At 44.7% G+C, this 13,645-nt stretch overlaps 1 protein-coding gene across 1 annotated transcript in view; it reads right to left on the reverse strand.

The window, feature by feature from the left end:
- Positions 1–10,199, reverse strand: part of LOC126983837 (probable glutamate receptor) — a 10,201-nt gene extending 2 nt beyond the window's left edge. Inside the window, exons 1-12 of the mRNA XM_050836969.1 lie at positions 10,085–10,199; positions 9,485–9,572; positions 8,661–8,804; positions 7,813–7,903; positions 6,726–6,877; positions 6,157–6,392; positions 5,232–5,367; positions 4,243–4,327; positions 3,207–3,387; positions 2,497–2,596; positions 1,805–1,934; positions 1–870 (exon numbers count right to left, since the gene is read on the reverse strand). The exon at positions 1–870 is cut by the window's left edge and continues 2 nt beyond it. Coding sequence (XP_050692926.1) covers positions 760–870; positions 1,805–1,934; positions 2,497–2,596; positions 3,207–3,387; positions 4,243–4,327; positions 5,232–5,367; positions 6,157–6,392; positions 6,726–6,877; positions 7,813–7,903; positions 8,661–8,804; positions 9,485–9,572; positions 10,085–10,193 — 1,563 coding nt within the window. The 5' untranslated portion in view covers positions 10,194–10,199 and the 3' untranslated portion in view covers positions 1–759. The remainder of the gene's footprint in view (positions 871–1,804; positions 1,935–2,496; positions 2,597–3,206; positions 3,388–4,242; positions 4,328–5,231; positions 5,368–6,156; positions 6,393–6,725; positions 6,878–7,812; positions 7,904–8,660; positions 8,805–9,484; positions 9,573–10,084) is intronic.
- Between the last annotated feature and the right edge of the window lie 3,446 nt (positions 10,200–13,645).

Below are 13,645 nucleotides of genomic sequence, written 5' to 3' on the forward strand. Positions count from 1 at the left end.
CACATCACTGTTTTTGAGCATCCGGGATGGAAGGGGTACGCTATGGTAAACAGGTCTAATAGAGTGCTTCTCCCGGCGTGGCTGCCCGTGACAGGTGCCCGCCGGTGTAACATGAACACGCGAGGAAACAGCCGGTGGAGGGAGGGGAAACGGTGCACGAGGCGGGGTATGGAAGCGAGTGTTACGCCTTGAGCCGGGAGAGTCGCTTGAACTGGCATTTGATTACTTTTTCGGTCTTGTCAGTTGAGAGTTTGGTGAAAGAAAGCTGAACTGATTTGTCATTATTTTTATTATTATTATTATGATTATTGTTATTAGCTATTATTAGTAGCATTTTTTAATTTATTTTTATTTTTTACGTTTCTGCCTATGGCCCCGGTAGGTTTTCTTGGTGGGGCCTGATGGTCGGCCCCAGCCCGTTATGGCGCAGGCAAGTGTTTATAGTGGCGCCATCTTGCTTGGCACATGCTATCCCCCAGAGCTCAGCCTTGATCCTCTTTTTTAGAGAGAGAACCTAGAGTCTGGGTTGATAGGTGGTCTTCAGGACAGCATGTGGGTAATCTTAGGCCACTCAGCAGTGACTGAAGTGGCGGCGGGCGGGACGCGAACCCACTTAATCCTTGACGCGGTGCCGGCACGCTAACCACTCACTCACCGCCTTCCCCATTCTAGCAGTAGTAATAGTAGTTGTAGTAGTAGTAGTAGCAGTAGTAGTAGTAGTAGTAGTAGCGGTATAGCGGAGGCGAGTCAAGCCAGGCGTCAGTGCTTGCTGTCGGCACCATCAGGCAGGTCAATAACTCCCGACGCGACTTCCAGCAACAAGACGATGCTCGCCGCCAGCATCCCGCCGGCGAAGAGTGCGAACACGCCCTGATGACGAGAAGAGGTTTTAAAGTGTGTGTGTGTGGGGGGGGAGGGAGGGGTGCAATGATCGGTAGTCTCGGATGCTGCTACCACCAACATCAATAGTTCCATAGGCAGAAAAGGAGATCAATCGGGTTCTAATGAGTGTTTTCTCTCTCTCTCTCTCTCTCTCTCTCTCTCTCTCTCTCTCTCTCTCTCTCTCTCTCTCTCTCTCTCTCTCTCTCTCTCTCTCTCTCTCTCTCTCTCTCTCTCTCTCTCTCTCTCTCTCTCTCTCTCTCTCTCTCTCTCTCTCTCTCTCTCTCTCTCTCTCTCTCTCTCTCTCTCTCTCTCTCTCTCTCTCTCTCTCTCTCTCTCTCTCTCTCTCTCTCTCTCTCTCTCTCTCTCTCTCTCTCTCTCTCTCTCTCTCTCTCTCTCTCTCTCTCTCTCTCTCTCTCTCTCTCTCTCTCTCTCTCTCTCTCTCTCTCTCTCTCTCTCTCTCTCTCTCTCTCTCTCTCTCTCTCTCTCTCTCTCTCTCTCTCTCTCTCTCTCTCTCTCTCTCTCTCTCTCTCTCTCTCTCTCTCTCTCTCTCTCTCTCTCTCTCTCTCTCTCTCTCTCTCTCTCTCTCTCTCTCTCTCTCTCTCTCTCTCTCTCTCTCTCTCTCTCTCTCTCTCTCTCTCTCTCTCTCTCTCTCTCTCTCTCTCTCTCTCTCTCTCTCTCTCTCTCTCTCTCTCTCTCTCTCTCTCTCTCTCTCTCTCTCTCTCTCTCTCTCTCTCTCTCTCTCTCTCTCTCTCTCTCTCTCTCTCTCTCTCTCTCTCTCTCTCTCTCTCTCTCTCTCTCTCTCTCTCTCTCTCTCTCTCTCTCTCTCTCTCTCTCTCTCTCTCTCTCTCTCTCTCTCTCTCTCTCTCTCTCTCTCTCTCTCTCTCTCTCTCTCTCTCTCTCTCTCTCTCTCTCTCTCTCGTACCCAGAGGCCCTTCAGGGAGTAGGCCTCGTTGACGGTGACCCGCGTCTGCGCTCCCAGGCAGGCCGTGGCGTTGGGCAGCTCGTCACCAAGCCACTTGAAGTACAGGTCGTGGGCCACCATCTGCTCCAGCCTGGGCAGCACAACGTTATTTTATCATCAAGAGAGACCAGTGTTAAGTGGAAACGTAGTAAGTCTTCTATTTGAATTTGACGAACTTATATTCATCGGTAATTAGGTCCATATTCCTATACGTATCGATCTCCCATTGAGGCAACCCTGACCCCATTTTCCCTTAATTTTAGAGTAGCCCACTTAAACCTCACCCCCGGCAACCCTAATTCCATTTTCTTTAAGTACCTCTTCCATTAAACCATTGTTCTTCTCTCTGTTAACATCCCCTAACTTAAAACAAAATCCTAACCCTAATTTATACATCTCAAGAATAAGTGAATGTATATGCTTTAATTTTAAGGCAATCCCCCCTTAAGACTATTCCCCAAGGCCACAGAGAAGAGTAATCTGATTTTCATGGTTGGTTTTCCTGTTCAAGATGCAGAAGTCGTGTAAAACTATCACTAGCAGCACAAAGCAGTCCATGAAAAGCCAAGCAACTTATACGAAAGGCTTTTCAAATAGGCGAACACTGAGGCGCCGATACGTTTCGAAATACGGGGATAGGGTTGTGTATTTACTTGGCACTGATGAGCGGGATGAGCGGCGACCCCTTGCGTCCGATGAGGCTGAAGATGAGGGGCCAGTAACTCTCCTTCCCGATGTAGAAGTCACAGCGACCTATAGATAATAAGCAGTTAAAAAAGAAAGAAAGAAGGAAAGAAAAAGAAAGGAGAGAAAGAAAGGAAAGAAAATAGAAAAAATAGAGAAGGAAGAAAAGAAAAAGAAAAAGGTAGAAAGAAAGAAAGAAGGAAAGAAAAAGAAAAAAAGAAAGGAGAGAAAGAAAGGAAAGAGAATAGAAAAAAATAAAGAAAGAAGGAAGGAAAGAAAAAGAAAAAGATAGGAAGAAAGAAAGAAGGAAAGAAAAAGAAAGGAGAGAAAGAAAAGAAAGAGAATATAAAATTAAAAAAAGAAGGAAAGAAAGATAAAAAAGATAGAAAGAAAGAAAGAAGGAAAGAAAATGGAAAGAAAGAAAGAAGGAGGGAAGGAAGGAAGAAGAGATAAACGGATAGACAGATAGATAGATAGATAGACGTGATATATAGATTTACACAATGGGGATGATGATGATGAAGAGGAAGAAGAGGAACGGGAAGAGGGAGAGAAAGAGAGAGAGAAAGAGAAAGAGGATGAGGTTGATGTTGTTGACGATGTTAATGGTGATGGTGATGCTGCTGCTGATGATGATAGCTGCGTCACGTTTAGCGTCCGGTGTGGCCAAGGCGCTCACCGTATCTCGTGTAGTCGTCTGAATACACCTTCCTGCAAGTCGTGTCCTCCACCAGCAGGGCGTAGGGGCCGTCGCGCACCTGGTCGTAGGCCGCGTCGTACAGCTTAGACGAACCCAGGAAGTGTGCCCGGTTGTCCAGCCGTGTGTCGGCCAGATCCTTGTAGATGCCTTGCTTCACCGTCTAGAAAGTGAGTTGAAATTAAACTGAGCCCCGAAAACTATATGAAGCATGAACTCTTGAATAAGTGTTTGATTCGTCGCTGCGCCGTCTATGGATAAGTTCTTATGTGAGACGAAGAGCTCAGCGAACGAGGAATGAACTTTAAGTACATGAATCTCGTCGCTGTGTCTAGTTATTTTTTTAAGTGAGGGGACGAACTTTAAACTATATAGCACACAGCAATGTCTCTTTAAAGATCTATGGGACAGGCAACGGACAAAACAAAATAATAATAATAATAATCCTGCTGATCCTTTACAGAGGTGAAGACTCCGAGAGCATCACCAATTTTGACTAGAAAGTTGTCGTTATACTCCATTTGCGGGCTTAGTATATGGAACATGAAATCTATATATTAGTGTAGATGTGATTCCTCGTTGCAGTGTCCACAGTTAAATATTCAGTACTCTAGACGGAGAGCTAAGGGCCGTATTTTAAGACACCATCACTTCTCACATCAACTATTTCTAAAGGTCAAAGAGGGGAACAGTTTTTCATGAGTGTTTTTAAGGTTCATGGCACAGAAGAAGGGTCAAACTACCACCAGGGTCATAAAACTACCCCTGAAAAGGCCTACAGCTCCTACGAAAGCCATGTCAAATATGTGAACTTGGGCGACGAAACGTTTTAAAATGCGACCCTCAAACTACCACCAGGGTCATAAAACTACCCCTGGAAAGGCCTACAGCTCCTACGAAAGCCATGTCAAATATGTGAACTTGGGCGACGAAAAGTTTTAAAATACGACCCTAAGTGTATGAAGCATGGACTCAACGTAACAGTCTGTGAAAGAGTCCCCCCAGCAGCAAGCATTACCGACATGTGCTCCACCAGGGCCGTCGCCTTCTCGAACACCAGGTGAAGCTGCTTGTCGGCGATCACTTGTCTAAGGTAGTCGTACCTGTCAGGGGTTTACGTACATTTAAACTTAAACTTATGAGAAACTTGTTAAATTTAGATACATAAGGATGATTACGAGGTGACTTTTTCATTCATTACATTCACTTATTGCATTGAAACAAGACTTTTTTTCATCATCCACATAACACTCGAACGCCCACTATCTCCAAATGCAGAAAAGGAGATTTATCGGGTTTAAATCGGTGTATTTTCACAACCATGGTACAGAAGAAAGGTCAAACTACTACCAGAGTCATAAAGCTACCTCTGGAAATGCAAAAGAGCTCCGAAATTGCTGTGAGATTGTTTATTTTTCACAACCATGGTACAGAAGAAGGGTCAAACTACTACCAGAGTCATAAAACTACCCCTGGAAAATGCCAAAGACCTCTATGAAAGCCTTGTTAAATGTGGATGTGTGAGCTCCGAAATACTTAAAGAATGTAATCTGCATTTTTTAACGTGTCGGCGCCTCACCTCGCCTGTTTGAAAATGCTCTCGTAGAAGAGTTCTTGAGATAGATAGGAAGATACAAAGATAGATAGACAGAGACAAACAGGCAGGCAAGCAGATAAATAGACAGTAAACAGACAGATGGATAGGGAAAGATGGTTAGATAGACTTATAGATAGCGAGGGAGAGGTCATAAGTAACAAAAGTGAGAAAAGAAATCGTGGTTAGAGGAAAAGAAATAAGCTAAGAGTAATAATGATGCTAGCGATAGTTTTTTAACCCTCTTTAGCACCTGGAACGGGAAAATCACCCAAGAAAACCAGATCAATCTTCTCTGCGGTCTTGGAAAATAGTCGCATACTGGGAACCCAAGACGTTTAAGAATATGCACCTATGACCCTTGATGTTCGGTTTTGAAGTCACCGACCCGATCTCTCATCTCCCTCACTCACCTGACAGGAACGGTTCTCACGGCGAGGAGGGAGGTGAGGCCCGAGCTGTAGGACCTGGCCACCACCAGCGCCACCACCCACCAGGTCCCCGCCGCCACCCGCCAGCTGCCCCGCGTCCAGCTCACCTCAACCACCGCTGTTGAACCGAGGAAGAGGTCAGGTCATATTGTGTGTGTTATTAGCCTGCTGGGAACCTTCTCGTTTAGTTTAGTCTATAAGAAGGGAAGCATTTCAAGGGCAAAAAACAAAAACGACAGAAAAAAGGAAAAGTGTGTTGTTAGCCTACTGGGAACCTTCTCGTTTAGTTTAGTTTATAAGAAGGGAAGCATTTCAAGGGTAAGAAATAAAAAAAACGTGAACAAAAAAAGCCCGCTAGACGCCGCTCCAACAACAACAAAAAAATAAAACAAGAGGCGAGAAGTGCTTTTTGTTGCACTTTGAGGAGAGTAGTTAACGTATTTTGTGTGTATTTTTAACTGATTGAAAACCCTTATTGCATGTCGTGTTAGCTGACTGGGAATCACCTTACTTACTGAAATACCTTATTGTTGTATCATGAGTAAACTAGTTAGCTTATTTTTTGTGTATTAACTGATTGAAAGCGAAAACCGATCACTAACCAAAGTATTCTTATTGTATTGTAAGATAAATAACCCATATTGCTTGACTTCTTAGTTGAATAAATAACACATCTCTTAATGAAGTACTTATTAATGCGTATTTAGAAGTACAATTAAGTCAATAAATATATGTAAAACTGCACATTTCAGTCTTCCAAATTAAAGTAAGTCAAAACTAACTTGAAAAACTTGAAAATAACACGCTGTAAAGATGCTGCTTCAACTAAAGTGATCGAAGCAGCCATGAGGAGGATATAAACAGCGAAATGAGGAAAAAAAAGCAAAAGTAATTATTTTTTTCTCACGCTGCGACAGGAGGGAGCCGTACGCCGACCACCACTGCGTCATGAACTGTGTCAGGACCGTCTTGCCTTCGTCCACCCCCTTCTCGTGGTGATGGGCGGACCAGCGGGCGAGGAACAGGACGCTGCCCACCACACCCACGCCCACCCCTAGCCCCACCCACACGTGCCACCTGCATGCCCGCGAGATGAAGAAAGAAGGTGAGTTGAAGCGTGGCCATTGTGTTTTTGTATTGAGGGAAGAGATAGAGAATGGAAGAGAAGGAAAGGAGAAAGAAGGGAGAAAAGGAAGGTTTGTGAAGTCGTGACCAGTGGTTTTTTCTTGTGTGTGTGTAAAGGAAAGGGAAGGGAAATAACGAAGGAACTGCAACTACTACTACTACTACTACTACTACTACTACTACTACTACTACTACTACTACTACTTTTTTTTGCATTTGCAGCAGAGGAGACAGTGCAAGGGCGTAAAAAAAAAAAAACAATAATGAAAAAAAAAGGCCGCTTCTTACTGCTACTACTACTACTACTACTACTACTACTACTACTACTACTACTTCTACTACTACTACTACCTGAAGGGCTGGAGGAAGCCCATGGGGTTAGGCTCGGAGCGGGGGCGGCGGACCAGGATGCGGTAATAGTCGATGAGGATAGGGGAGCTGAAATCCACGACGCGAGACCTCGAGAATGTCAAACCGAAGGGCCCCAACGCAAGGTCCGCCTCCTTAAGGGATTAGTATTAGTATTAGAGAAGGGGAAAGAGGACGAAAGAACGTACAAGATTATAGAAAGTAGGGAACAGAGGGGTGGGTTAATAAATATTTTAAAATACACAACGAACGAATAAACAAACAAAATCAAAGACTATAGTCGTGAGGAAAAAGTTTGTACTGGTCTGTTGTAATTTGATGGTTTGCAGTAAATTGTTTGTTAGTTAATACCGCCATTATTTGAGTGAATAGAAGGATAGAATACAGTGAATTGTGTCATCGCATTCTTGAGATAGATAGATAGATACAAAGACAGATAGACAGAGACAAGCAGGCAGGCAAGCAGACAGATAAACAGACTGATGGAGAGGGACAGATGGTTAGACAGACTCATAGATAGAGAGAGAAGTCAATCTGGTATCTGGACACCTCTCCTTCCGAAATTGACCTCTCTTTGGGCCACCTCTTTGGGTTCTTTTTAGGAGCAGCAACTAGCGGGCTTTTTTATATTATTGCTTCCTTTTTTGTGCCCTTGAGCTGTCTCCTTTGTTGTAAAAAAAAATATATATTAACAATGAGAGCAGAAATCGGAGTTAGAGGAAAAGAAATAAACAAAGAGACAGCAACTAGCGGGCTTTTTTTGTTATTGTTTCCTTTTTTTGTGACCTTGAGCTGTCTCCTTTGTTGTAAAAAAAAATAATTAGTAACAGAGTGAGAGCAGAAATCGGAGTTAGAGGAAAAGAAATGAGCAAAAAGTAATAATCATCAATGGAATGTAGAGACAGCAACTAGCGGTCTTTTTTTATTATTGTTTCCTTTTTTTGTGCACTTGAGCTGTCTCCTTTGTTGTAAAAAAAATAGTAACAGTGAGAGGAGAAATCGGAGTTAGAGGAAAAGAAATAAGCAAAGAGTAATAATCATCATTGGGATGTAGAGACACTCGACTCACATTCCTCTTCACCATCCCAATCATGCCGTTCCAGTCCCCTTCAGAGGTCGGGATGCCCCACGCTCCGTCAGGCGGCCGCACCAGCGTGTATCTACAGGCATCGGCGGCAGGTGGAGGAAATAATTAGCATAACCCATGAATTACTTAACCCGGTACCAGCGACGGGCCAAATTTTTGCCATGATACAAACCCCCCAAAATAGATGATGCATAAACTGATCACAAATGCGTTGATATATATATTATGAAATGGTTTGCATGAGTGATAATTTTTCTCATTATTCTCGCTTAGAGGGGCCTTTAATAAACATATCCCCGCAGCTACCGGGCTAAAAATGACAAAGTATTAAGTAAGAAATCAATTCAAGAAAATACGGACCTTAGTGAAACGTGGCAAAAAATGTCCCAAGACTTATGTTGAACGATAAGGCGTCGGTATGCGAGAAAATCATCATAACACGTGAAAGACTTTAAAAGACAGCGATTGTGTAACAGATTGCTGACTCTTTAGTGGAAGAGAGTGGTAAATGTTCCAAGAAGAATGTTTGACAGAGAAATAGTAATAGATAGTAATAGTAGTGATAATAGTAGTAATAGTAGTAGTAGCAGTAGTAAAAGTAGATAGTAATGGTAAATAGGAATTGTAATAGTAATAGAGGATAGTAAATATCTCAGGAAGAATGATTGATATAATTCTGGACGCCGAGGAAGAAGAAACTACTTGACGCAATACCTGTGAGAAGTTACCTGAAGTTTGATTGACAGAATGGTATATATCCCAAACATTATGAGGACACCGAATAAAAATGAAAAAAAATCTACCTTATACCAATTTCTGTGGGAAGTTACCTGAAGTTGAGGGCGGTGGCGAGGGCGTCCAGCAGGTTGGCCATGGGTCCGCGGATGTTGAAGTTACCGCCGCCGAGGTCCACGACGGCGATGTGCGGCACCCACTCCTCCGCCGCCACGCGCAGCACCATCCCGCCCTCCATCCTGCAGCACACGACAACACTCCGCCTTACCGCGAGACCTGCACTGTGTCACCTTTTAATACCCTGCCACTTATCTAGATACCTCAGCTCCCTCCATTGTATCCAGCCTGTCTCTGTACAATCCCCTGCCTCCTCCTCACTTCTTCACCATGTCATTTTTTTTTAATACCCTGTCACTTCCCTGCAACCCCAGCTCTCTCCAGTGTACCCCGCCTGGCTCATCAGCACCCCCCCCCCCTCCCTGCCTCCTCCCTTGTACACCGTGTCCCTTTTTAATAAGCTGTCACTCTTCTACATTCCCCAATTATCTGCAGTGCCCCCCGCCCGACCCTTTAGTACAATCCTTTGCTTCCTACCGTCTGCACTGTGTCACTTTTTAATACCCTGTCCCTCTTCTGCAACTCCAGCTCCCTGCAGTGTACTCTGTCTGGCCCTTCACTACATGCCCCTGCCTCCTCCCGTCTGCACCCTGTCTTTCTTTGATAGCCTGTCACCTCTCTACAACCCATTTCCCTTCATTGCACCTCTCCCCCCCGGCCCTTCAGTTCATCCCCTGTCTTCTCCTGTCTCGCCACTCTCCCGGTGTTTTTGCAGACGGTACTGCCGCCGCTTAGCCACAGGCATGTGCCGGGTTGTTGTAATGAGCCATGTTAACAGGTGTGGGCCCACAACTCTCCTCACCCCGTCACGTTTGTGGGCGGCGCCGCGTCGAGACGCACCGCCTCCTGAAGGGCCGCAGCTCGCCACGCCCCCGCCGCGGTGCCATTGCCTGGAAAGACGCAGTTTTTTGCCTGGAAAATATTTCATGGTCCGTGCTATGAAAAAAAAAGCGTTATCTGATAATTTACAGAACCCTTCGAAACGGAAGGATCGATGAACCTCACGTCCACGAGAGACGAGCGGGGAGGAGAAATATATCTATTTTCCCTCGAGGCCCAGCGGGTTAGCGCTGCGCCTGACAGCTGCTAGGGAGGGGCGCCGGGACCTCGAGGGGCTGCTGGGGGCATAGTCACGAGGCAAGGCAAGCTTCTATTCACAGTGTCTCCACGCCTACACAGATCCTATAGTGCAGGATTTCATTCATTTATGACTTTGACTCTAATCCTTTCGTGTGAACTTTTACTTTCCTTCAAATTAATATGTTATCGATGTATAGTTGCATTATAATCATAACAAAAATATGTTATAGATGTAGAGCTGCATTATAATAATAACAAAAATAGAGTTATCTAACACTGGAGCAATATTGGTGCAGTGATGGGTTAGCAAGTAAAGGCTTACCACACGGAGCGTATCGAGGGCCGAGGTGCGGCGTGGCCATTGCCGGGGTCAGCAGGACGGCAGCCGCCGCCCACCACGCCAGCCTCGCGGCACCGCTGGCACACTTCATGGCCCTCTGCTGAACCAAAAAATGAACTTATAAAGTTGCTGCAGGTTGACTGTTCCAGCAGCAAAATGTGAATATACAGTGGAATGTTACAACGGTACGTAAGAGAATAGTGTCGCTTGGTGACTATCACCACCGTGTCGTGTCGATCATGGGCACTCGTTAAGTATTTAGGGTCAGGATACCTCAAAGCAGAATTAATTGTTGATCATTTAAACCAGAGTAAAGTGAGGAGTTTATTTACCGTCTTATAAGGCACTGTTATCACACACAGGATTATCATCTGCCAAACAATATGGGTAGCGTGACCTTAAGAACATTACTTGAGGCAAATATATTTATTAATGAGATCCTGATGGTGAACAAAGGGTCTAGGGACAGGGTCCAACCATTTGAGACTAAATTTCGCCACTTGTAACACTTAGAGCTTAGTCTATTTACCTATAAAACATCTCAAATACAGGATAAACTAACGGTTTAAACTTTAAAGTCACGTGCAAAAATGAGAATAAGTAGCACCAACACGCGAGGGGCTAAGCCTCCCTGTCTAGGTGTCCCTTGATTATCAAAACAAATCCCCAGACCATACCTGCTATCACCTTGTACAACAAAAATCATAAAAAAAGTCATTTGTAGCACCGTTGCTGAAACCCTTAATCAAACACAGATACAAAGATAAAGCTTTGAACTATGGACACATTGAAGCACTTTAGGAGAATCCTTGGCCATTGAAAGGGGGGTGTACACGATGTGAGGCGGCCACCAACACAGACTTGAGCGGTTGATGGTAGCGGTCGCTGACACTGTCTCCTTGGAGAGGGTACGGGGTGGGCTGGCACCGGGTGACATGGCCCGCTCGGCAGCGACCTTGGGAGGAGGCCGAACCCAACCCACCACCACCGTCCACCAGGACAGACAAGGGAGCCCCGTTTACTCCTTCTGCGGCCTTAGTTTTCAGGGGGAACAATTCTGTGTACCTACCGTAGTGATCTAACACCTACAGTCAATACATACTTGCTGAAATGTCTACCACATCCATGGTTGCAATTTAATTTCACTGTTATTGGTTTATAACTTTCAGCAGGTGAAGCCTGTCCTGAGCCTGTCGCTCACACCATCACAACACATCCCACCAAAGCTGCCACCACATTGTGGTGCCGTTCATGGGCACTCTTTAATTACTTGGGTCATTATACCTCAAAGTAGAATTAATTGTTGATCATTTAAACCAGAGAGTAATATTAGTAGTTTATTTACCATGTCGTATAAGGCACTGTGATCACATACAAGATCAGCATCTGCCAAATAACATGGGTATAGTGTGACTTTACTTGACATTACTTGAGGTAAATATATAATATATGTTTAGAGATTCCAATGGTGAACAAAGGGTCTAGGAGCAGGGAGTGTGTGGAGAGAGAGAGAGAGAGAGAGAGAGAGAGAGAGAGAGAGAGAGAGAGAGAGAGAGAGAGAGAGAGAGAGAGAGAGAGAGAGAGAGAGAGAGAGAGAGAGAGAGAGAGAGAGAGAGAGAGAGAGAGAGAGAGAGAGAAGAAAAAGAGAGAAAAGAAGGAAAGGAGAGAGCAAGAATAAAGTAAGAGAGAAACAGGAAAGAAGAGAGAGCGTAGAGTCTCCGATACAGCGTTATAGCCAAAGTGTATTGAACACAGACCGGCTCTTCCCTCACCTGGAAGGGGCGATGTGTCGCGTAAGAGTGAGCTGCTGAGCTCGCTGATCCTCTCTCCTTCGGTCTGGGATAAAGGCGGACCCCAGAACACCTGTGAGTATGACGTCACGAGTCGCAAACTAGGCTTTCTTGAGACATTAATTTTTTATGGTACGCCTCTAACATCAATATAAGGCTACTAGCATTTTGATAGCACTATAAATATTCGCCGTTCTCCCACAGAAATTGAAAGAAAGCAGATTAACAACTTTTAGCAACAATACACGTATATATGTTTTGTGCGGTCGTGACACCTTCGATTTTGTTGACGTTAGCATGCAGATTGTACGGGAGATAACGGGCATAAAGGGGACGTTAAATAATATATGTTCCACCACCCATCTCTCTCTCTCTCTCTCTCTCTCTCTCTCTCTCTCTCTCTCTCTCTCTCTCTCTCTCATACTTTATTCTTGTTCGCTTCTTTCCTTCTTTCTCTTCTCTCTCTCTTCCTTCACAAGTCATGAGAAACCCACGTACATATATATGGTTGCGCAAACATCTCGTTAACTCTATTTACTTAGGGAAAAATGCCATTTCATTTGTTGTACATTTCGGCCATTACAACTGCTCTAATATTTCCCAAGAGTGTACCAGATGATTTTATTGTAGTTCTTTTTCTCTACCTAGGACAGACGCTTATGGCCAGGGTTATCTCGCGAGGGGTGAGCAGCAATCTGAAGAGCGGCATTGACGTGTTCCCTCGCCGTCGTACAGCGGGGCCAGGAAAGTCATGACAACCAGCCCGCCGCCTTGCTTCCCACCCGCTCAGTCATTATTAAAGCACTACTTACATACTCCAGTACGAAGATGTGATGCCACTGGTAATGCCAAACGGGATTAATTCCTAAACATCTCGCCATTCTCAGGTGGGAGAATATCTTCGTTCTATGCGGCCTCGCTGGAGTAGAATATTAACTATGGGCCGCTGTTGATATTATAAGCTATCCCTTTGCTGAAACAAATCCATATAGTACAGTGAAATTCCATGGAGGGCTGAGTGGGGGCGTGCTGTGCCTCGTGAGTGACGTCAGAGGCGCGGCGACATGTGCTGCTCGTCCCAGCGGCACACTCGGCACACAGGTATAGGCCACACGGCGCCTCGCTCACCTTGCCAAGTTATTCATCCTATACCCGTGCTGCCGAGGAGCGGGCAAAGGGGCCCCAACACACTGACCTTACCGGGAGGGTTAATAAGATACATAATATACATAAATAGATATTGTCTTTTCAGTAGTTTTATTGCGGTGTGTAGCTTTGTTTTCATTGATTGATTGATAGTTTATTGTCGCAAGTAAACAACAAAGGAGAAGGGAGGAACATGCCATCCCAACCCCCAGGCAGTACAGAGTGTGATTATACAATTAAGGATACATGTGGAAGTAGGACCAGGAAACTAAAAAGATACAATGGTAGGGGACAAGTGGTAAAAAAATAAAGGCCTTGATTTAGTCAGGGGTTTTAAGATCATATAAGGGAGGAGATCAGGAGATGGGGAGACAGATAGGAGGTGCAGGTAGAAAGATATATAAAAAGAAAATTTCACGTATTAAGACAACCATAACTTACAACAGGGTGCAAATAACAACTAAGTACAGCTTTATACGAAAGGTTAAAAAAAAAAAGATATCCACATAAACGGTTCACGATACAGATGTTTAATCAAAGTTCAACCTTATCTATACTAACTGCTGGGACGAGACATAATAAGCTAATGCGAGCCTATTTTTTTTCC

The sequence above is a fragment of the Eriocheir sinensis genome, chromosome 55, assembly GCF_024679095.1.
Source record: "Eriocheir sinensis breed Jianghai 21 chromosome 55, ASM2467909v1, whole genome shotgun sequence".
In the NCBI taxonomy this organism is placed as follows: domain Eukaryota; kingdom Metazoa; phylum Arthropoda; class Malacostraca; order Decapoda; family Varunidae; genus Eriocheir; species Eriocheir sinensis.